The 25,896-nt window shown below is 32.7% G+C and overlaps 1 protein-coding gene across 2 annotated transcripts in view; it reads left to right on the plus strand.

The window, feature by feature from the left end:
• Positions 1–25,896, plus strand: part of GRIK2 (glutamate ionotropic receptor kainate type subunit 2) — an 819,862-nt gene that overhangs the window by 764,639 nt on the left and 29,327 nt on the right. For both annotated transcript variants that reach the window (XM_001367939.3, XM_056818623.1), the window contains one exon: positions 6,254–6,479. In XM_001367939.3, the coding sequence (XP_001367976.1) occupies positions 6,254–6,479 (226 nt within the window). The remainder of the gene's footprint in view (positions 1–6,253; positions 6,480–25,896) is intronic.

Genomic DNA, 25,896 nt, shown 5'->3' on the forward strand with positions numbered 1-25,896 from the left:
GAGTTTGGGGAATAAAAATAAAAATAATTATTATCATGCTAATTGTTCATTTTACAAGGATAATTTGAAGGCAAGATAATGTATAGACTAGAACCATGTTTATCTAAACCAGACAATATTTAATAAAAAGATGAATAGGTATTTTGTACTTTTATGGTCAATGGCATTGTTATTGTTGAAAGATTACATATAAGATTAGGGGGCAAAAGACTATGGCTAGTAGTTTCTAGTCTCTGGTGAACTGGTTCATGTCCTTCATACTCATGAGAGTTTATATTATAAGACAGTCTGTGGATTTATTAATTTATAAGCAGAACTATACTGTGTTTTAGATCTGACAGATTTTTTCCATAGAACATTCTCTTGCTGGTGTGCAGGTCTACTTAGGAAATCCAATTATAGATCAGCAGGTGGTTAAGATAAGCCTAGAATGCAAGAAAGGGAAAATAGTTGATGGTAAGTAGTTTTTTCTGTCAAAGAAAGACCAAAAGAAATTATCATCTTTTACTTTTGTAAGTCTTAAAAAAACCCAAATTTGTTTCCTATTATTTAAGAATTCTTTCCCCTTAAATATCCATAATTTAATTTTTAAAAGCCCCAAATTCTTCTTTAGGCTTCATAATAAGTTTTAACCTAATGTTAATGTCAATTTCAGTTTCATAATCACGAAGGATGAATTCTAGGCTTTTGTTTGTTTCTTAATAATTTTTTTCATTTTATGTAAATGAATCTCGCAGTATGCAGAGAAAGTGAGAAACAGTTGAAAAAAGAATGGTAGAATAAATATCATTATAGAAAGATCATTTAATAGGACATTGAGACTCAGTTCTTGACCACATTGTCCCACCAGCTAGCTCACCTCGAACAAGCTATTTTACCAGTCAGTTGTATAATAATGGTATTATTCAAGCTGACTTCAGAATCTTCTCAAGTTTGCATAATCTTTAATAACAATGACTAAAATTTATATAGTGTTTTTCCAGGTAATTATTTTTAATTAAGTTGATTTAATTAAATAATTTAAAATATTTTCTATGGTTACATGATTCATGTTCTTTCCCTCCCCTACTCCCATAGTATATAGTGTTTTAATGTTTACAAAATGCTTTTTTAAATTTTATCCTTACAAACCCCTGGGAGCTTGGGTTGCTAACACTGTCCCCATTTTACAGATGAGCAAACAGGCAAACAGAAGTTAAATAACTTTGCCTAGGATTACTAGTAAATATCTGATACTAGACTTGAACTAGAGTCTTTCTGACTCCAAGTCACACAAATGCCCTGTGTGCAATGCTACCTAGATGTTCATAAAAGAAAAAAACGACAAACAACTAACCATCCTTTCTTTGTGCTTCTATTCTTACACATGTTTGTTTTTTAAACTCTTGCCTTCCATCTTCAAGTAAATACTGAATTTGTTCTAAGGCAGAAGAGCATTAAGGGTTAGGTAATGGAATCACATAGTTAGGATGTGTCTGAGGTCATATTCGAACCCAGGTCCTCCCATCTTTAAGCCTGGTTCTCAATCCACTTAAACATCTAGTTGCCCATCACATTGGGTTTATCAATTAAATACTTTAAGAGGTTATCTGTTCATGCAGAGTGACATTATAGGATCTAGAGTTGGAAGGGATTTTAATGATCAGCTGGTTCAACACTTGCATTTTACAAATGGAAAAGTTGTGGACTAGAGAGGTTTAAGGGACTTTCCCATACTTCCATAGGTAGTAAGAAACTCAGGCCAGCTAGGTGCACAGTGGATTAAATGCCAGGCCTGGAATCAGGAATGTTGCCCTCCCTGAGTTAAAATCTGACCTCAGACACTTGCTAGTAGTGTGATCCTGGACAAGTCACTTAATCCTGCTTTACTAAGTTTCCTTGTCTGTAAAATTGACTGATGAAGGAAATGGCAAGTCACTGCAGAATATTTATCAAAAACAAAAACAAAAAGCAATCACAAAGAGTCAGACCTAATTGAAAAACGACTAATCAATAACAACAAAATAATGAAGAGATTTAAATCATGATCCTCTGACTCAAACTTCTACATTCTGTTATACCACATTCCTTCTGTAGCATCTAGAATATATCATGTAGGATGTGGAATGAGTCTGTGAGTCTGTGTTGTAGCACCATCAGGCTAAATTAGTCATAATTAAGAAATCTTGAAATGTTTGCATAATATTGCATAATCACTAATATTTATCTCTCTATTTGTCTATCTATCTATCTATCTATCTATCTATCTATCTATCTATCTACCTATCTATCTATCTATCTGTCTGTCTGTCTGTCTATCCTCCCTTCCATTCATCCATCTATCAATCCATCTATCAATGACATCTATAATGTCACTCTATCTATCTATCCATCTATTTATCTATCTACCTATCTATCTCTGTCTACCTATCTATCCATCCATCTAACTTTATATCTATCTACATTCATACATAATATACACATATATTTAGCATGCATTAGAACATTAAAGTGAATAAGATCTTGTTCAGTGCCTTTTTAACCACCCAATAATGAAAATGTATACAATTTCCACCAATTCCTTATTTCAGTGCCTGTTTTGTAGTGATCAAGCTTCTTATTTTACAAAAAAACAAAATTGAGATCTTAGGATGTCAGGTGACTTGCTCAGTCATTAGGACATGAACCCAAAATCCTTTGATTGTCAATGAGAGCTTTTTCCACTGTGACCAGCTGTATGTTTCCACCTTTTCCCAGTGCTCTAGTAAATCATGAAAACTAGAAGAGATGCACTCAGAATATTTTGTTCTCCTTTGATTTCCTTTTGAACTGAAGGTATCTGACTTCCACTGGTAATTCTTACGGAAAATCTTTAAGAAACCTTGCCAATGAAGTGCACTCAGGAGGATCAATAAATTTAGCATTCTGCAGAAAATAGAGAAGAGTTCTTGACATGCCAATTCTGAATCATTACACTGTCACTTAGTATTGGGAATGGGATGGAGCAAAACTAAATGGAAGTTTACAGAAGTATAAAAAATTATTTTTATCATCAAGGAGTTTGCAATCTTTTGGGGGAAAATGAGGCATAAGTGGAATAATTAATGGATACATTAAGGAAGTATAAGATAAAGGACCTAAATTAGTATAGAAAATAATTGCTAAAGGAAAACTGAGAAAGGAAAGATTAATATTGTGAGAAAGACATTCAATGATTTTGTATGAAAATAAATAAATTCAGTAAATATTTCCCTTTTTCAAAAGAAGGGGCAAAAGCAACACATACCATTAGAAATATAATGCACAGAAGGACACTTGTATATTGATTTCTTTCAAAGTAACAGCATATGAAACAATCCTTTATGTTTATGGGTTTTCAATTATATTTGAAATTGATATCTTTGATAAAGTATCCTTTTCAGGATTGTAATAACAAAGTGACAGGAATATTCTGAAAGTTTTTCTAAACAAACATGATCCCAACTTCCTCCTCAAGTAAATAAGAAAATGCAGAACATAGTACTTATTGTGTCTTTTGTCTAATGTACATGTGTTACCATAATATTATCATTTATGGAAATATTCTAGTCACAATGGCTGGCCAGGCATGGATTAGTTATATGATTTTCATTATTAGAGAAAGTACATGGGCAGAATTTTTTATTTATATAAAAATGGCACCCAGGAAAGATGTTTTAATGAAAAGAGGAGATAATAAAGCATATTATTTTATATTTAATGGAAGCAGAACTAACATAATTGGCCATGAAATAATCTACCAGATTTTGAATATTTTTCTTTAAATTGTGATAATTTTCTTTAAAAAGACTATAATGAATAAAATGATATTACTATACTATAGTTTGGATTTATATAGTTGTCATATAATATTGATACCTTGACATTTAGAAGGGATAGTTCCATTTAAGTTTTTTATACATACTGGTTCTTTAGTAATTTCCATGGTGTTATGTGTTACCTCTATGTTAATTTTATGAATATAAATTGCTTCAAATGTAAATTATAAAATGCCCGTTATCTTAGTAATTGTTTACTCTGTTAGGTATTTACTGTATTCAGCCAGTAGTATTTTTCTTTGAATTGACCTAAAAATAAATTATTTTTGTTTAGATAAAGTATTAAGCTGACATTGCATAGACATAATCCCAAGTCAGCAGATGGAAAGTATTTTCTTTTCATTCATTTATTTAGAGAAATTGCTTTTTTTTAATTTTATCACCATTTTAGAAACCATTTCCTAGTGAAGATATATGATATTCCTGTTAATAAGGTTGTTCTCTTCTGATGTCTTCTGACCTTTCATGAATATGAATGTAACAATATTAATTATATGATTAGTATATATCTATTATGCCAGTTTGGATATTAAATAATTTTCTACCGAATGATCTGGTTTTGAACTGGATCTCTAAATTTAAAACAAAATAAACATGAACAAAGTCTGAATCATTTGGATTGGTGTTTTGGATATGATTCTAAATTTTTCTCAATATAGATATATTTTATCTAAAGCCTTCTTTCACTATCCATTCTACCATGGAGAGTTCATTTTCAGTATCATCATTAAGTTCTAGAATTATGAAAGAAGAATATATATATGTGTGTGTATATATATATATATATATTATTTAGCCTTGAAAATGAAGTTAAATTTTTCTTTGCTTTTCTCTCAATATTCTCTTTATTCAGGTAGATACATGACTAAAGAGATTTTCTCATTACTAGTTTTAAAAATGTAGATCTAATTCCATCATATCTTGAATCAATTCCTTTAATTTATTTTTCATCTGTAGAACTTTGGTTCTTTCTAGATAAAGCTGGCATACCTTCAAATTTGCTAGCATCTATCATTTTAGTCATCTTAGTATAGATGCTTTCACTCACTTCTTTCAAACTATGAATTCTTATATTTTCTATATGCTTTGGTGGTTGTCTGGAGGAAGTATTTACATTTACAGTATCTCTTCTTCATTCTTTGTAGAAGTATCCACTGTGTATTAATTTTCTTGATTTGGTGCTGTATCATTATTTTTTATACTGTCATCATTAAAATAATGACAACATTCTTTTGGGCATAATTTTTCTCCTGATTTTACAGGAATGCGATGACTTTACAGAAATGAAAGTATATTTGACTTACCTATATATTTCATATAATTTCATTTGTGAGAAAAAGCCTTGCACTTTTGAGCATAATAACATCATTCCTACTGATAAAGATGTCTTATATAGAAAAATAATTTTTATTATATTGGTATATATGTTGATATATATATACACACACATATATATATATTGGCTTGACATGTTGTCAAGGATAATAATTAGCAAATCAGTATTAAGAGAGTAGGTATGAACTAATCTCTTCAAATGTATATTGTAGGAGTGCATCTTACATCTTTAGCAATGAAAACATAATAAAGTACTCATGAGCTTTTGTCAGTAATTATATTCATACATACATATATATTTATATATAAAAATCCATTTTATTTGTCCTGGTATTTTAGTTATTTTTTAAAGACCGAATAAAATTTCTTTTTCTCATATTCCCATTTGTTGATTTAGTTTTCAGTTGTGCCTCACTCTCCATTCGATTTGGGTTTTTTTTGACAATGATGCAGAAGTAGTTTACCAATGCCTACTCCAGCTCATTTTACATTGCAAACAGAAATAAGGTTCACAATAACTAGATTGTGTTCAGTGGTGATGTAAATTCAGACTTACTTAGAACAAGTACTCCTTCCCTCTTTGACATATACACAGAAATCTATATTACTTTATGGGTTAAGTTTATAATTACTATAGAGCTTCCTTCTTTGAAGAAAATCCTCCAGTATTGTTCCGGGCCCCATTTTCTTCCCAATGTTAAAGAATAGCAAAGGCTAAGAATAAACATGATGTATTGCCTGAAGATTACATACATACATATCACTTTACTAATTTTATTTCATTTTTCCCATTTTATCATGCTATCTACCAAATAATATTAGCAGACTATAGGACATAAAGTTTACTAGACCATATAATTTTCAGGAGGAATTTTTTGTTGTTGTTGTTAAAAATGGTTTGTTAAAGACACAATATCCATTCATATGTGTACATATACACATAAAATATATTTAAACTTAAGTATATAATATAATTATATTTATAACAATTCCATTTATTTCTTTCATGTATCAATTATAAACTAGGGTATTTTTTGTTTTCTATGTCATTAGAAAAATATTTTCCTTTTTTTTCTTTACAGAAATCAAAAATCTCCACTTATGACAAAATGTGGGCCTTTATGAGTAGCAGGAGGCAGTCAGTCCTTGTCAAAAGTAATGAAGAAGGTATCCAGCGTGTACTCACCTCTGATTATGCCTTCCTAATGGAGTCAACAACCATTGAGTTTGTCACACAGCGGAACTGTAACCTGACACAGATTGGAGGCCTTATTGACTCCAAAGGTTATGGCGTTGGCACTCCCATGGGTAGGTTGCATGTCAGCTATTTGTACTTTGTTCATTAATCTTAGTTGCAGCAAGAGGATGGGAAAAATAATGATTCCATATGCCATTAAGGATTTTCTGTTTGTCTGTAGTGGCTTTGCTCTTGGAGTAATTAGAAGCAGGGCAATATTTGCATGTTGAAGTTTGAATGATTGTGTGGAAATGGAAAATGAATCTTTATACAAGTAGAAAATATGCACATAAGTATGGCATATTTTTTCTTTTTTTTTTTAAACCCTTACCTTCCATATTGGAGTCAATACTGTGTCTTGGCTCCAAGGCAGAAGAGTGGTAAGGGCTAGGCAATGGGGGTTAAGTGACTTGCCCAGGGTGACACAGCTGGGAAGTGTCTGAGGCCGTATGGCATATTTTTAATTCCTATTTCCTTCTAAAAGCTGACCCATTAAAATAATAATTTTATATATCATTTACTATGCACAAAGCAAGTTTACTTGAAATATAAGATTGAACTGGGAGATCTATGATCTTGGCCCAGTTCCTACACTAAATAACTGAGAATACTAAGTAACTCAGTTGATAGACTTGGAATCAGGAAGACCTGATTTCGAATCCATCCTCAGTCACTCACTAATTTTTGGTCATTTAACCTCAGTTTTCTTTAGTTTCCTCAACTGAAAAATGGGAATAATGTTAGACTGCCTCTCAGAGTTGTTGTGAGAATTTTATTTGATAATATTTGTAAAGCACTTAGTACAGTGCCTGGCACTGTGGAAGTAAGTTCTTCCTTTCTTATTTCCTTGGTTCATTCCTAACTTTTCCCCTTCTTTCTTGTATGATCTTGAGCAAATCACTTTATCTTAGGGGCTCAGCTTTCTTTTTTGTAAAAAGAAGTCAAGGTGGTTTCCAAAGACATTTCTCTATAATATTCTAAAAAGAAAATCAAACAACATAAAATTGAAATTTACTTAGAGTCAAAGTCTTGAAAGATAACTGAATAAGGTTAGAGACAGAAGAGGATAATATGTTTGTATTGTTAGAGATTTAGAGTCAGTGCAAGTTTTCTTAAATTATAAAAAAGAAAAGATACTTTTAAAAGAAAATACTTATAGTCTTATTCTACTTAACTCAAAGTCAAGGGCAAAATACTTAAATCATAGTATGTCAGTACTATATACCTAAAGAAGGAAGAAACAAATACACTACAAATATACTACAACCAAGTCAAAGTCAATTGATAAAGCGATATAAACAGAGTATGAATTTGTTTAAATAACTAATTATTAATACTTTGGCTTAGTTGGTGACAATATGCATTTTATGCCTCAAAAAAGTGAGACTTTTGCTAGTTCTTCAGATAAAAGAACAGTATACAATACATATTCCTCATTTTGGGTAAACCCTGTAAGAATATTACTAACATTAAACATAGAGACTTACAACTACTTGATTGTAAGCTTCCTAAATCCTTGAGGTCATACACTTAAAAGATTTTTGTCAGCATTAGTGACAATTCTGTTCTTTGTATTCTGCCCAGTCCTTTGGCAAGGCTTAGTAAAAAACAAATTTCAATAATTCCTAAAACAGTCCTCAAATATTTTTTAATCACCTCACATATCCCCTCCCCATAGCTTCAATACTCTACGCACTTTTTTTAAAAAAAGATATATTTCTATTTTACTAGGAGTTCTAAAAATAAAATGTTTCCTCTTTTTAAAAATAGAGGCTTCAAAGAGCTGACCATAAGTGATCATATTGTGTTTGGAATACTAGCTCATGAGCATGACACAAATAAACTCTCTTTTTTCAAATACATGAGGACATACAGACACAGAAACACAGACACATACACACATAATTTTTTTTGCATAGTATACTGGAGAATATTTTCCAATGAGACCCATTAAATTTATAATACTTTGTGGAGTTTGATTTTACATGTATTTTTCAATAGTCCTTTATTTTATGTTGAAATTTGTTCTGTAATCTAAATTCTAAATATAGCCTTAAGGTGACAGGTAAGATCTTAAAACAAATGAGATTTAGGTAAAGACTTTGGAATCTGGGTAACTCTCAATGCCTCCCCACAGAAAGCAAAATTATTAACAATATCTCTCAGTAACAAAGTAACATTGTATGATCTCAAAACTGAACCTGGAATCCAGAGATGTAGGTTCAGATCCTACTTTAGAGATTTATTATTTGAAGCCAGACAATTCATTTCTCTTGCAAAGTGTATATAAAAAGTTTTCACTCCTTTTCTCATAGAGTTGCTGTGAAGAAAACACTTTGGAAACCTAAAGGCATTATATAATTGTGAATTATCATTATAATATTTGACAAACTGTGCAGCTTCAGCTTTATGAACAAACATGCAATAGCTTGTTTCTGTGATTGTCATTCTAGATAGAATTGCCAATATTTAAGTTTCCTAGTTATTTTTTGTTATAAATCTGATCTTGTGTGTGAGTGGGGCTCAAAGCCTGCTAGTAGAGTCTCCTGGGACATTAATGGAAGAGATCAGTATATACTCATATAAATTCAAAACATCAAAATAAAATCCTGAGACTTTCACCTGGTATTATTTCAGGATGATTGTTTTCATTTCATTCCTATATACTTTCAGTTCCAAAGGTACTGTGAACCACAATGTCTATCATAATGACATTTTCCTCTTCGTCTTTACAACAAATACATACCCAATACATTAATTTTTATTCCAAAAAGGAATATATTTTTGAATCTATCGCTTTTCTGTTTTCAACATAAATCTAAAAGGGTGTGTATTTGGATAGGATAATTTGAGTGCAAGGGTATTCTTATCTAGGTCATTCTCACAATGACATGGGATTAATGTTTACTCTTCCATTTAATGTAATTGTTTTTCTCAAACTTAACTTATAAACATTAAAGCCAAGATTTTGAGGTAATAATTTCCATATTCATTCATAACATAGAATGCAATTAAACATTATTTGGAATAGGCACATTTTGAAAGAAGTTTGTATTCATAAAATTTCATCAAAGAAGTGTGATCTAGAAAAAGGTATTTCACACTCCACTCCCTTAAATTAAAGACTTCACTGCAGAGAAAAAGGTTTCAGGCAATAATTTATGATCTGCTATTTCATACCTCTGCTAGAAATATGACTTCATGAATTATTTATATTTGGCTATGCCATTAATAAGCACAAAGCCATGCAGTTCTATAGTAGTTGAGTATGAGATACTTGGGTTAAAAAAAAATAAAACAGAACAAAATCTTTAGGCAAACAGAATAATCTACACCTGCCAAATATTCTGTCAGCATACCCTGACCAATTATACTCAGTAAATATTATCATCTTTTTTTCTCTTAAAGCCTATAAAACACATTTTAAAAATGAGAAGGAAATTAGACACTTCTTAATCCAGCATCCTAATTTTAGAGAGGTAAAAACCAAGGCTTACAGAGGTTGAATGATTTCCCTAAGATCATACAAAGTCAGCTAGATGGTACAGTGCTGAGCCTGGAATTAAGAAGACTAATTTTCCTGAGTTTATATCTGGCCTCAGACATTTACTAGTTGTGTGATGTTGATCAAATCACATCACCTTGTTTATCTCAGATTCTCAGCTGAAAACATGTGCTGAAAAAAAATGACAAATTGCTCCATTGTCTTTGTCAAGATAATCCCAAGTGGGATCACTAAGAAACAGATACCATTGAAACAACTCTGGTACAAGAACAGAAGTAGTAAGTTACACTAACAGGATCGAAAATAAGATCTTTTTCTGGCTCAAAAAAGAATACTATTCCTACTATACCACACTGTCACTGTTTCTTTTTTTTTTCACCCAGGAATAGGGCAGGAGGGAGATTTGAAAACAGTATTTTTCTTTAATGAGAGCATAGTAAAATTTTTCCTCCTCTCCCTCATCAAAGATTAATTTGCTGTACAAGTCTGGATGATGGCAAAGTTGGAACTGCTTCCTGGAAGGTCTAATCCCACAAATGTCTTTTCTGAATAGATTAGAATAAAACTCTCAGACTTTGCCAACAGGGGAAATGTGCAGAACTCTGTTTTGGTGTAATGTCCATGATGTCAAGTTTTAGGATCATAGATCTAGAGATGGAAAAAAAATCCAGAATTATCAATTATAACACCCTAATTTTACAAATGAAGAAACTGAGGCCTGGGGAGAAGTGACTTTTCCAAAGTCACACAGATAAGGATATAAAGGAGTTGAGCTTTGAAGTCCTTTATCTTGAAGCTCAGGGTTTTTTCCACTGCACCACATTGTGTATCTCTAGGGTTAAGAAGAGGCTTTTTAAAAATATAAATCTTTTGAAAAGAAAATCAAAATAAAGTGAAATCAAAATCAACAAACTTATTCACTTTTTATCCTCCTCCTCTGGCTTATTAGTAAAGGCTAAGTGTAGTTTGGGCTGCCAGGGTTTAGTTATGTACTATAATTTTTCCTGTGTGATTCATTTAGTGTATGTGTCATCACAATTCATCAATGGGAGTGTGAGTCTCATTGCTGTTTTGCTGGAAAAAGGAATGTGTCAGAGGCAAGCTATTTAATTAGGGAGGTTCTGTTTACACCAAAACACCTTAGTGGAGTAATCAGCAACAAATACTAGGAAGGTAAATATTGGGTAAGCATCAGCTAGTTTAATTATGTTTGGGCAATATTAAAATCCTTCCAGAGTTTTAAGCCTATAAGGATCTTTCCCCACTTTTTATAAATAAGACAAATTCACTGTTTTGGTAGTTTGTCAAAGACATATGTGTTCTGACTCCTAATGAGTTAACTGAACTTTGCATTACCTTACATTTGGAAGGAAGGATAAAGAAAAAAAAAATCAGGTTGGTGAGAGGAGAATGGCAAATCACAGCAGTTTCCATTAAGGAGTATTTAAAATGAAGCCACGGAAGTGCGGTTTCTTTGCTTCACCATAGGCAATAATCTATTTTATCAGAAAAGGGAACATTGCTACCTAATGATGTTTTCTGCAGCATTGCTTCCCTCTTTCTGATTGCCAATGTTAAAAGCCTATTTATTCTCTCCATCTCCAATGTTGATTATATGTACCACTTTGTGGAGCAGGGCAGGAATGCCCAGCAGGCCATGTACTAGCAGGAAAGCCACAGCATGGGAAAAAACATCCAGGCTTGTGGCTGCTATTTTGTTCCGGTTTAGTGTCATTTTATTTTTCTTTCCTTACACAGGAAAAATTCAAGGGGAAGAAAGGTTTGAGAAGTGAAGCAAATATTACTAATGAAAATACTTTTAAAATAATATTACAAAAATGAAGTTTTATTCAAGTTTTATTTTATTCCAGTTATTCCCCCCCAAAATATTATTTGTTATTATCAAAAGTTAAGTTTTTACAAGTAGATAATATATCTTTTAGTTTATGAAAATTCACATTGGTATAAAATTCTACTTTAAAAAATAATTTTCAATGAAAAATAGCTAAATTCTTAAAGATAATTTTGCCAGAATCGTGTCTAATGGCTTAAGATTGCAGCACGGCTAGGAAAAGCATTTGTTTTGGGAGCTTTAGAATTTTTATATTTTTTTAATTGAGGGAGAGCAAAAAAGACAGAGATCTATAAAATAGAGAGAGATACAGAGAAGCAGGAGAGGGAGAGATGCAGAGAAGTAGAACTTTGAAGCTTTAAAGCAAGACTAGACTTTAATACATACTGATCTGTGACTCTGACCAAATCACTTATTTCAGTGCTATATGCTATACTTTAAGATTACAAGTTGTAGAGAAAGATCCTATTATATTAGTAGACAGAATTTCCTCTCCTGTGAAGGAAATCACTATATCTAAAATTGTCTATTTCTTCAAACGGATTTACTTAAATATACATATATATTTATACATATGCTTTTATATTTGCACACATAAAATGTATAAATTAATGTATAGATATATGATTGAGGGAAAAGTAAATTAAAAGATGAATAATTAGAAATATATAGTATACAAGGAACTTGAAATTTTATCCAGTTTTGTCTTTTTAAGCACATACTAACTCTAGTTTCCTCATTATTTGATACTGAAAGACTTACAATTGGTAAAAGAAGAACCGTAGGATTTGTTTAAGATAAATGACAGTGTTTATAAAAATAGAAGTCAGTAGGAGAAGCAATTTTTCCCCTTCTTTGCTCACAGTCCATCTCCAATATTCGTAATCCATCACATAATAAGCTCTGTAATATTCATCATTATATATGCATAAAACTGCTGGCCTTCAGTTCTTCAGTTGCTCTAAAATGAATGAATACATTTGTCTTCATTAGTTGAACATAATGCACAAAATGGATGCAAATTATGTATCCTTCTGCAGGTCAAACCTTGGATAAAAATGAATTCCACTCTTTTATCATATGAGCAGAATTCTTTAAATACTGGGGAAGTGATTTTGTGTTGCTATGTTTAAATTTTAAAATTTGAAAGATTTTTTAAAAAAGAAAATCATTATGTGGTTCAATAAAAACAACTTATCCCAGAGGTGATAGTGGGGAATTGGGGAAGGGAAAAGATAGTTAAATGCTAGGCTTTGTGTCATTATTAATTTTTATCTATTGGGATCCAAGCTCAAATAGGATTCTTTTTGAAACAGTTAGTTATAATATATTTGACTTGCAAATAATTGAGCTGGGTAACTTAGTTGGTTAACACTTTGGTCTGATATGCTTCCTTCAAAAGAAATTTATTTTTTTAAGCCAAATAAAAAGGGATCCAGTCTCCAAAAGAAAACATTGTCACAAGCCTTGTCATATGCCTTGGTTAATCCTCAAAATAAACAAAAGTATAAGACACAGTGGGGGAATTATCTCTTCATTCTAGGAATACTACATCACTGAATTTTAGAGTTGGGATGGAATAATTTAAAAAATTATCTAGTTTGTCCCACCCTGTATGTAATAGATGAAGCAAATGAGGTTAAGAGGGAAATTTTTCCCAGAAATTAGAAAGCTATATGATAGTCAAGTTAAGATTCTACATTCACTTTCAAGCAGGTTAAACCTAGGCAAAAATAGTGTTCATAATTACAGAATCAGTGGAAAAGGACCATAGTCATCATTATTACAGTGTACTTATGCCATAGGACATAAAAATAAAAAAAAATCTAAAAGTACTTCCTTATTAATTGAATAACTTTAATTTTAAGTTAATTATCTATAATTTTATTCCCCTTGTTCATAATCAGCCAATGGCAGAGAATTACAAAAATTTAGAGTTAAAAGGGACTTTGGACATTTTCTAGTCCAATCAAATTTTATATAATGAAGCTCAGGCTTTAAGAAGTAGAGTGAATTGCCCAAAGTCACAGAACAGTAAATGCTACATCCAGAACCCAAATTTTTGGATTCCAGTTTGAAAGCCATATGTATATTCAAAATTTAATTATTCAATAAATATTTTTAGCATCTTGTATGTATTCTATCATTGTGGAACATGGGCACAAAATACATAACAGTTCCTGATGCTAGTGATTTTAAAATGAAGTTGGGAAGGAGAAAAGAACCTAATATGAAGCAATAGCAGACATTACAAAACACTTACTTATCTAGTGCTACAAAATTAGTCAACTATGGTCTTACTGGTCTTGTTCAACTTTTAAGTGCTTTTTTGGAGGAGATGTTAGAGATCAAAGGAGGTAGGGAATATGTGGGACTTGAAGAGGAGCTAGGTTTATTTTTTTAATTTAGAGAAATACTTTTCTTTCACAATTTTGCTTGACAGTTTAAATGATTATGTAAAAGTATATTATCTCAACAGTTATACTACTTGCAAGTCTTTTTATGTACAGCTCTGGACATGAATTAGAAATTTCAAGCCACAGGAGAATCATGGGATTTAGAGATAGAAAGAAACTTAGTGTCAGGTAGTCTATATCCATATCTTACAGATCAGGATTATCAGCCTCCAAATGTTTATTGGTAGAGCCATAATTGAATATAGGTCTGTTGATTCCACCTTCAGGACAATTTCTGCTGTACTGTTAAGCCTCTCAAATGAAATGTGAGTGCTAGAATCCCAAGTGCATTGAAGTTCCAATTCAAATCTGCCAATATATTCATGGTAATACAGTTAGGCTTTCCAGTATAAATTATTTTCTTCTGTTAATGGCTTCAATGTATTTTGATCTAACCACTTTTTAAGGGAAGTTGACTGCCACATTGATTTGAGCTTCTATTATATATCATTTTATACCATGATGTTCATCTTTAGTTTAATTGACTGTAAACCCCTAGGCATCAACAAACATTTAACTTTTGAATTTGTATCTGTAGCACCTTCTAGAATGCTGAAGATAGAATATGTTCTTGATAAATGCATGTTGATTGACTACATATAAAATGTCAGGAACAGAAAAAATTGTAATTCCCTGAGTTGTGGCTAATGCTCATCCACCCTTCCCTTGTTTATCTGTATTAGTCTGATGGTACTTTTATAGACAAAAAAATGCAAAGGATGAATAAAAGACAACTGCTGAGAGTCATTCTGTGCAATTTGGAAATTTTTCTGTGGTGCTTTTTATACTCTAGATCCCTTCTTTAAGCAGGCCTGATATTATCTCAGAACTTGAATCTTATATTGTTAATGTGTAGCAATCTTTCAGTTGTTTCCAGCTCTTTTTGACCCCTTTTTGGAATGGTTTGCCACTTCCTTCCCCATCTCATTTTATGGGTGAGGAAAATGAGACAAAAAGGATTAATAAGTAATTTGTCCAGTCACCAAGTTTGCAAGTGTCTGAAGCAGGATATGAACTCAAACTTTCCAGACTCCAGTGCTATATTCACTATACAGTCTAGATACCCTTGACTCTTCTAAGCAGTCTGCAAAAGTGTCAAGTAGAGGGTGTTTCCATGATACATCAAAAGGCCATTTACAAAAGAGGGAAACAAACCTCTGTTCAAAACCTTAGTTGTTGGCTTTGAAAGTAGATATTAATCTACATTTCATCAATTTACTTGAATCAGTCTCTGACAAATCCCAGATTTCATTAGCTCTTAATGCTTTTGTGTAAGCCTGGAATTAATCTTGGTGGAAAATGATTACGCATCAATTTAGGCAAAAGCATCACAGATAACAGAATTAAAAAGAGGTTTTATTTAAAGGAAATTCATTGATGTAACATCTTTCACTCCTAACTAAAATAATAGCCAAGCTATGCAGTGACATGATGGTAAGATAATTTCCTCTTGCTTCTACACACACCTCAACTAGGTGCTCCATAGTCCATCAAGAATGCCACGTGAAGATATGTATTCTGAATAGGTAAAAGGAATTGGACCTATTGAAATAGGAAACTCCTAGATGAGGAAACTCCTTCTACCGAAGCAGTAGATATCTTCTCTATAACTTATAGTCTTGGAGAATTGCTGGGTCACTGAAAGTCTAATTGACTTGCCCAGCATCATGTATCCCCAGTGTAGTAGAGACAGAACTTGAACCCACATTTTTCAGGTTCTGAGGCTAGCTCTCGATCAGTTTCATCATGTTACCTCTCATCTGAATTATTATAGATCTCAATATCCTTCCAAATCCAAAATCTTTTGATTTTATGATAAAATCATAGCTTTATTGCAGTATCATGTTTAGTGATTCAAGGGAAATAGATTTCTTGCTTAGTCTTTGAGAATTTGATAGGTTTTTCAGTTTAGTTTAGTAAGGTTAGAATTAAGGTTCCTTAAAACAACAACTTGGGATTAATGCAGGATGAAAGACTCTGAGTATTCCAAAGTCTGCAGAGATGACTAGAGAAATGGTAAGCCTGAAAAAGACTAAATAATTGATTACTTTTATAGCCTACACCAAGAAAAGCAATACAAAACTCTCAATATTATTCAATTGGACTACCTTAAATTAAGAGCATAAAAAATATCACCATCAATTTTCATAACAAGATGAGGACATCACTTAAATCCATATAAAATTCTGATTGAGGGAGCAGAAAGGTGGTTTAGTGGATTGGAAATTAGAACTAAAGACAGGAGGGCCTGGGTTTAAATATAGCCTCAGATCCTTCCTAACTGAGTGACTCTATTGCCTATCCCTTACTGCTCTTCTACCTTGAAACCATTGCTTGACCCATATATTGATTCTAAGATGGAAAGTAATGGTTTAAAAAAATCTGATAGAAGATGATAAGCTCCAATAATAAGTCAATGAAATATAAAGGAAAGTGTTCACCATTCACTGGGTTCAAATTCCACATCTGACCTAGGGAAAGTTAATTTAGCTCTTTTCCCCTCAATTTCTTTATCTATAAGATGAAATGGTTGAACTCTATTACTATCCCTTTCAAATCAATACAGATAGGATAAAAAAAAGGATTTGTGATCTAAAATGGCAAGACAGATTGGGGAAAACTCATTTTTTGAGTCAGTTCTGTTCTCTAACATCATAGAACTACAGAATTTCAAAGCTGGAAAGGACATTAGAGTTTATCTAGCTACGTAGGCAACTGCATCTTTTTACAAAAGAAAATACTGTGGACCATAAAAGTAAAGTGACTCATGAAGTCACAGAGCCAGCATAATCAGGTAAAATGTCCTAAAAACAAAATAGTACCTTAAGTAAAAGATTCAGAAATGCATTTTAAAGCAAATAATATATATATATTTTCATGTTTATATAAATATATATATGGGGGGTATCTGTGTGTGTGTCTATCAGTGTGTGTGTGTGTGTATTTTAACCACCCTACATGGATGTAGGAAGCATAAAAACTATAAAAGCACAAAATAGTAATGAGCATTAAAAAAGAGAATATGAATAAAATATGCTTCATTAGTTGAAAGCAACTTGTTACACTCAAAATGGAAAGAGAAATATCAAGAATAGAGCAGTGGCATGCAATAGAAGGCATTTAAATATGACTGGGTCTGGGCAGTGACTTCAGAATGGACAAAATATTTCCATAAAGGAGGATGCAAAATTACTTTTCCTTCTGACCTTTTCATTTTGTATTGTAGAAACAAGGGCTGAAAGTAAGAAAAGCTTTGTCAGGAAAAAATGAGAGATGACCACAGCATGGTTAGGATTTTTTCAATGAACTCTGCAGCAACTTTAGAGCTCGATAACTTGCTTTGTGAAACCTGTTAAAAGAGCCATTCATTCATCAATAAGCATTTACAAGAAGTAAAAAAGCAGTGTTCAGTGTTCATTTCATTTGTAACTTTCGAGCCTTTCAGGTGATTAGAAGCAAAATAAAAGAAAGATTGTGAGCTGGTAAAACAAATGAAACTTGATTTGTTTTCAGGTTTGTTCTAAAGATGTAGGCAAAAGGACAATGTGGAAGTGTTTTCTTAATATAAAATAACTATACTGAATATCACCTAGTGCTAGAAAAATATGAAAATTTAAACCTAAACAATGTAATATTTATAATTCTCAACATTGGTTTCTTTGTCATTGTAGCTAACATTTGCATGTTGCTATGTGCTTGCTATGTTCTAGAATTGTGCTAAGTGCTTTACAATTCTCATTTCATTCGATCCTCACATAACCCTAGGAGATAGGTGAACTCATTGACCCATTTTAAAGATGGCAAACTGAAGCAAATAGAAGTTTAAATTAATTGCCCTGGGTCACACAAGCTAGGAAGTGTCTGAGGCTAGATTTAGGATGAACCAAGGCAGATCTCTTCCTCTTACAACTCGTTATATATTATGACTGAGTTCTGCTGAGGCTTGTTCAGTGTTTCTTCCTTGTACTCCAGTGAGATGAGTCTAATTTGCTGTCTCTTCACATTGTTCTGAGCAAGAACACTGCCTCATCTCTTATTCTATTGTTACTGCCATTCCAGCATTTGTTTTGAGGCATTTTTGCTCTTCTGTAGTCATTTGGAGGGAAGTTGACAGGTATTTTCTTCTTTGTTGTCTTGGCTTGATCTGCCACTGCCACTGAGGCTGCCACCACCCCAGTATACAGTATTCCTGAAACTGGGTTTAAACTCGTCTTCTGACTCCACTATATCCATAACCTTTTTTGTTTCTCACAGCAACTCTGAAGGGTAGGTAAAGCCTTATCATTACCATCACTTATCATGAGGAACTGAGCCTCATACAGGCTAAGTGATTGGTTGAAGGTCTCTTTCTGGCAGAACAACAAGCAGAATTCAAGTTTTTTGGCTTCTTGTCCTATGAACATTCTACCACATCACAGTTTCTAAAATTCTAAATATTGGTGGAGTCAAGATGGTGACTTAGAAACAGCAAAAGTTGAGTCCTCTGTGAAAGCCTTCCAAACAATCAAAAACAAAGAACTTCAAGGGGGACACAAAACCAAATCCAACAATAGGATTGAGCCAGGGTATCCTCCTGCTTGATTCAACTTAAAAGGTATGTAGAGAAGGTTGAATTCTCCCAGAACCCCTCTCCCACCTACTGTGCTGAGACTTGAGCACTTGCTAGGATCTCAGGGCAAGGGCTCCAGCCTGGAGGGAGTACCTTGCTATCACAGCTACTCGAGATTGAGGGCTGTGACCACAGCTGGCAGGGAGGCAGTTAGAGGAGAAGAGTGTAGAGGAGAGCAGCACAGTTGCAGCCTCCAGCCACTACTTCTCTATCTTGGGCCTCTACCTCTGGAGGTTCTGGCCTCAGGGCACATTCAGATCTACAGATCAGCACACCTGTCTTTATCCCATTTATCAATAGTGCAGATAAGAAGCCTTCAGAGTGCAGAAAAGCTCAATCTCCAACACCCCTCTCCCACCAACTGTGCTGAGACCTGCAATAAGAATCCAGCTGCCTGGGATCCCAGGGTGAAGGCTACAACCTCAACAGAGTACCTTAGTACCACCACAGGAAGCTCAGGGCTCTGACCTGATAGTTGGCAGGGAGGAGGCTGGCAGAGGAGTAGAGATGAGGATGAGGATAACTACCTTAAGCCTCTAGACCTTCACCTTTACCTTCAGCTTCTGCTGGCAACTGGAGAAGATCTGGCCTCAGGGTTCATTAATTCAACAGGTTAGCTCCATCAGCCTAATCCAATTAATCGGCAGATCAGAGAAGAAGCCCCTTCAGGTTAGAAAAACCCAAACCCACAGATCCAGCAAATAAACAGAGGAACAAAAATGCAGCCAATGAAGTGGGAGGTGGAAAAAAAAATATGAGTAAAAATGAGCAAATTGGACACAAGCTTTGGAAGAACTAAAAACACAATTCAAAAAAACAATTAAGAGAGACTGAATAAAATTGGGAAAAGAACTCAAAAATCAAAAAAGGTCATCTGGAAACAGAGACACATGAACTTAAACAAGAAAAGTAGTGTCTTTAAAGCCAAAGTTGACCAACTTGAGAATAAGGCAAAGAAAGTGAAAGATGACCTAAAAAGAAAAAAAACGACCAAAATGAAAGGGATGAACAAAGAGCCAGGGATGAAATTCAGTCTTTAAAAATTAGAATCCAACAACTACAAGTAAATGATTTCACAAGGCAACAAGAGTTTATTAAAAAAAATCAAAAGAATTAAAAAAATTGAGAAAAATTAAACACCTAATTGATAAAACATCAGACCTGGAAAATAGATCTAGGAGAGACAATTTAAGAATTATTGACTACAGGAAACAAAAGAAAAAACCTGGCCTCATTCTTCAGGAACGTATTCAAGAAAACTGCCCTAATATTCTTGAAGAAGAGAATAAAGTAGAGATTGAAAGAATCCACAGATCACCTCCTGCATTAAATCCCCAATTGACAATACCCAGGAATGTTATAACGAAGTTCAAAAACTTCCAAACCAAGGAAAAGATACTACAAACTCCTGAAAATAAACCATTCAGATATCAATGAGTCACAGTTAGGATAACACAGGACCTGGTTTCATCCAAACTGAAGGACCAGAAGGTATAGGAATATGATATTCTAGAAAGCAAGGTAACTGGGTCTACAACCAAGTATCAACTACCAAGCAAAATAGATTATATTCTTCCAGGGGGAAGTAAGGTCATTTAATAAAACAGAAGACTTCTAAGCATTCCTAGAGAAAAGACCTGACTTAAACAGAAAATTTGATGCCCAAACACTGAACTCAAGAGAATCACCAAAAGGTAATTAAAAAAGGGAAAGAAAAAAATTTAAGGGACCCAATGAGTTCAAATGATTTATATTACTATAAAAAGATGATATTGATAACTCTTAAAACATTGTTATTCATTGGGATAGCTAAAAAAGTATAGTTAGAGGGTACAGTGACAAACTGTATATGATGATATGCCAAAATATATATGTAAAATAACTGGGGTAAAAAAAGAGGATAATACTTAGAGAAATTAGAAAAGAGAAAAATTGGGGAAAAAGACATGTCTAAAAATATTCATAGCTGCCATCTTTGTGGTGGTAAAAAATTGGAAAATGAGTAGGTATCCATCAAATAGTGAATGGCTGAATAAATTGTGACATCTGATGGTGATGGAATACTTTTGTGCTTAAAGGAATAAAAATCTGGAGCAATTCCATGTGAATTGGAACAACCTCCAGGAATTGATGCAGAGTGAAAGGAGAAGAACCAGGAGAACATTGTACAGAGAGACTGATACTTTGTGGCACTGTCAAATGTAATGGACTTCTATACTAGCAGCAATGCAATGATCCAGGACAATTCTGAGGGACTTATGAGAAAGAATTCTATCCACATCTAGAGAAGGATTTGTGGGAGTAAAAATGCAAAAGAAAAGCATTATTGATCACATGGTTTGATGGGGATGTGATTGGGGAAGCTGAATTTAAATGATCACTCTATTGCAAATATTGATAATATGGAAATAGGTTTTGATAAATGATATATGTAAAAGCCAGTGGAATTTCTCATCAGTTCTGGGAGTGGGAAAAGAGGAAGGGAAGGGAAAGAATATGAATCATGTAACCTTAGAAATTGTAAATGTCAAAACTGTAAGGATAATTTTAGTGTTTTGACTTAAAATCTAAATAAATGGTCACCATGGGAAATTCCCAAATATGAAAAATACCCACGTCATCTGGGGATTTATGGAGATTTTTAATGAATAAAGAGAAAAGGAATTAAGGGAAGGAGAGAGAGAGAGAGAGAGAGAGAGAGAGAGAGAGAGAGAGAGAGAGAGAGAGAGAAAATAGCAACACAATAGAAAAGGGCCTAGGCCAAAACAAAAGGGCCTAGGCCTGAGCCTAAGGGAAAGTGAGTCAGTCTTTATCACTCACCACAAGATCATTTCCAAGCAAGCTCCAGTCCTTACTTCAACTCTGAACTCCAATCACTAATTGCAACTTCAAACTCCCCTTCCTTTTAAAGAAATTTTCTCTCATGTCACCTCCCCTAAATTTTCACATCTACCAATCACAGTAGATGCTTTTTACCAGGACTGCCCATTCTTAGTTCTCACCTTCTTTGGTTCTCACCTTCTCTGGTTAGATTATAGCGTCTGAGTACTTCGCACCTCTTTGTTAAGCTTGCCTTTTGTAAGTTACGTGACCTTTTTAGGTATTAATTTAACCTTTATAGGTACTTAAGACCTTTTTGTATTAGATCTAAAAATAGACCTATCTTAAGGGTCTAGCTTTACTATAAGGTATGAGTTAGGGAGTTTCATTGTTCAATCAGGAGTTTAAGACTTTATCTTCCCCTAAGGCACTGTCTGAGTAGGGTGGAATGATTCTAAAAGTTCCCAATACATTCCTGGTTCTTGTTAGACCAAGTATTTCCATTGTTACAATAAAGGAATAGCTAAATCAAATCTTCTAAGGTACAGGCTGAGTAGTTTTAAGATTCACAAAATAAAATAAATTAATTAAATAAAAATTATTAAACAAAGAAAATAAAATTCTAAAATAATGTTAATATACTTCAAGTTTATATTTCTACAAAGAATTAAAATTAAGCAAGGTAACAAAAACAAAATTTTAAGGTAGAGAGTAATTAACTCAATTTTACACATTAAGAAACTGAGCCAGGGAAAAGTTAAGTGACTTGCCTAAGGTTAATGGAATGTCAAAGCCGCAACTTGAACCTCACCTACCATCTCCTATATCTATTTATCTTTCATTTTGTAGTGCATGCCATTTGATGATGCATTCCATGTTTTGTCACTGTAGATTTAGATAAACCTAATTACTATCAAAATAATATCCTAGTAGCCTTATGTGACTTTCATTCTTAGATTATTTAATTTTGTGTATTTCAGTCTATTTTAGCAACTTCTTTAAGCTTTTCAGGAGTCTGTTTTGAAGAGGGTCATAGCTTCATGCATTTGTGCAATCTCAGAGGTCATTGAGTCTAAAAAATTCATTTTATTGATGGGAAAATGCATTCATACTGGTGTAACAAGTAATGTACAGGCCGCATAGTCAGTAAATAGTATTAAAAGCTAGGATTTGAATCCAAGTCCTTTGACTACAAATCTATTCCTTTTTCCACTGTACCATGTTAGTTCCAGGGAACAAGGTTTTCCTGAAATGAAACTCATGACTAACAAAAAACATTTTTTAAAAAAAACAAATAGTACTTGAAAGATCCTTACTATAATATTCTTAGATTCCTTACATTATATTTCATATACTACTGTAGTTTTAATTTGGAATCATCAATTAAATTATGATGGCATATTTGCAAAATAACTTTTCTAGATAGAAGTAGGAAACCAAATTTCAGCATTGCCATTATTTTAAATAACTAAATAAAGATATTGAAGAGCAATTTTTGAATTTGGCAACCAAAACAGCTGTGTCTCCTTGGAAGATCAATTATCATTGTACATATCATATATTATTATATAATCATTATAGTGAATAAATCAATCAGATATAGCTTTCCTTATTAATCAGTATTATGAGATAATAGTATTTGAGTTCAGAAGTAATCTACATGTATTTAGACTTCACAAAAAATTAACAATTTGACTATGTCTTAAAATGAAAATCTTAGTTGAGATAGTGTAGATCATATTTGATCTCTTTGTCAAAATTAGCAGTATAAATATTTTAAATTAATTACTTTGTTGTATTAAAATTCTCCCTTCAGTCCTCATCATAGAGAAGGAATCATTTGATGAAAAGATATCAATATATATATATATATGCAGTTATGTTTTGTTTGTTTATCAGTTCTTTCTTTGGAAGTGGATGTACACAAGTTATTCTTCAGTAAATATTTCTGTAGATATATATATATATATATATGTGTATATATATACATAATGTTTTCTGGTTCAACTCATTTTACTCTTTATAATTTCATATAGGTCTTTCCAAAACATTAAACTTTTTATATGATCTATTTTTAAGCTTTTCATTTCATGCAGACACAGTTCATAAGGCAAACAAGGGAAACAGGCATTAATATCAAATTTTCCATGAAGTTTGATATAAGAAATAAGGGAATAATTTAACAGGCTATGTGGAGAGATGAAAACTGAAGGCTAAATACTTATGTCAAACTACATCAAGTAACATCTAAGTAAGCTTTAAAATATTCATTGACTGATCAAGATTAAAAGTAGTAGCAAAAGTATCTTCCAAATAAAAAGCTTCTTTGTGGGAAGGTAGGACATTGGAGTTCATCAGTACAAGAAACTCTCTATATGGAAAATCTACCAATTCCAATCTGCCACTTATATAGGTAGAGATTTGACTAGTGGTAATTTGTCCATTGTCATGTAAATAGTAAATATGTGAGAGATAAGACTTGAACTCAGGTTATCTTAATTTCAAGATTTTTCCACTACGCCAAACCACATCCATAATGGAATAATAATATATTCAGGTGAAAATACAGAGAGACATGTATCAAGAGTTATAGAATCATAGCATGGATCTAGACCTGAAATGGCACTACAGCAGCTATTTAATAGCTAGTTCAGGCTCCTTAACTGAGATTAACTGAGATGTCCAGGAAATTTATACGTCTTTTCTAGGATTAAAAAGGAAGAAAGCATCAGAGCTAATCAGACTACTAGTTAATTTAATTCAATATGCATTTATTAAGCACCTACTAAGTGCCTGACACTGTGATAGGTATTAGTGATACAAAGGTTTAAAAAATTGATTAATCTTCACGGAGTTCATACCTCCATGCGAAAAATTGTTTTTGTAATCTAGTATATGTTTGGAAATCATTATTCATGTTTAAATTTTATGTCCTTTATTTTCATTGTTCTCACTCATTTGTAGTTTTTCCTTCTCACCACTTTATTCATTTTTTCTAGTTCATTCACAAAATTGCTTTATTGACCTTATTTTTTTTTCTCTCCCTTGCCCATTTCATTTCTTTTTTCTTTGATTAAAACTATCAGATCTTTTGAGCTGAATAATAGTTTATTTGCCCAGCCCTTAACTCTTCTGGATTTTAGAACTGCATTTTAAAATGTCTAAAGGACATTTTCATTTATGCATCCCACTTTGAATTCAGAATATTTTAAGGTTTACAATCCACAACCAGAACACCCTCTCATATATGTTTCCCTCTTTAGATTTCATTATTCTTGTTAGTGGCACTATCCTTTATTTTATTATACAAATTCAGATGTTTGGCATTATCTTTGATTTGTCCTTTTCTGTTACCTCTTATTTTTTATTAATGACCAAATCTTGCCAATTGTACCTTTGTAATAGCTTTCATATACACCCCCCTCTTTTTTATTTCATTGCTTTCATTCTAGTAGGAATACTTGTAAACTCAGAGCTGGACTACTTTAATAATTCCCAAACTCCTAACATTTTTCCTGATCTCTACTCTCTTTTTCCTCAGATCTATTGCTTATCCAGCTTCCAGAATAATCTTGTATATGCATAGTTCCTTATACATATGTCTTTTCTCTGCTCTAAAGCTTTTCATAGTTCCCTATTGCCCATCATTCTAGGATCTAACCAAGAGTCACATCATAGAGGTCGGTAGTATGTATGAAATCTATTTTGTTTTCAGTGTCATGGTTAGTGATGGAGTTGCAATGATATGAAGAGATGTGGTTTTTTTTTTCCTACTGAAATTATGGTACTATTTCAGGTGAATATTCCTGAAAATCCAATCACCAGTAATCTGCTCTATTCAAACTAGTTTTTACTTAACTGATTAAATATCTGATCAAAATGAGTATATAGGTATACAACATAGAAATAAAATGTTATTTCTCTAATACTCAATAGTTTTACAGTTTTATTTAACTATTGGAAGAAGTTCTTATACAAAATAAATTCTAAGATCAAATTATTATTTATTTACCTACCCAAGTTTTTGAAAGATAGGTTATAATAATGAAAGCATTCTATAAAATAAATTTTATTTTCAGTTCAGAAACTTCATGTGACATCTGCCATCAATGTATATAAGTTGAATGTACCAGACAAGCTTTTTAAGGATATTTTCTGCTCGCCAAGAAACTTGTGTCAGTTAGTCGAAGGAATCATCTCTGTATGGGAGTACTGTGTAGTTGGTATCCTAGCAACTCATTTCTTT

The sequence above is a fragment of the Monodelphis domestica genome, chromosome 2 (assembly GCF_027887165.1).
Source record: "Monodelphis domestica isolate mMonDom1 chromosome 2, mMonDom1.pri, whole genome shotgun sequence".
Lineage (NCBI taxonomy): Eukaryota > Metazoa > Chordata > Mammalia > Didelphimorphia > Didelphidae > Monodelphis > Monodelphis domestica.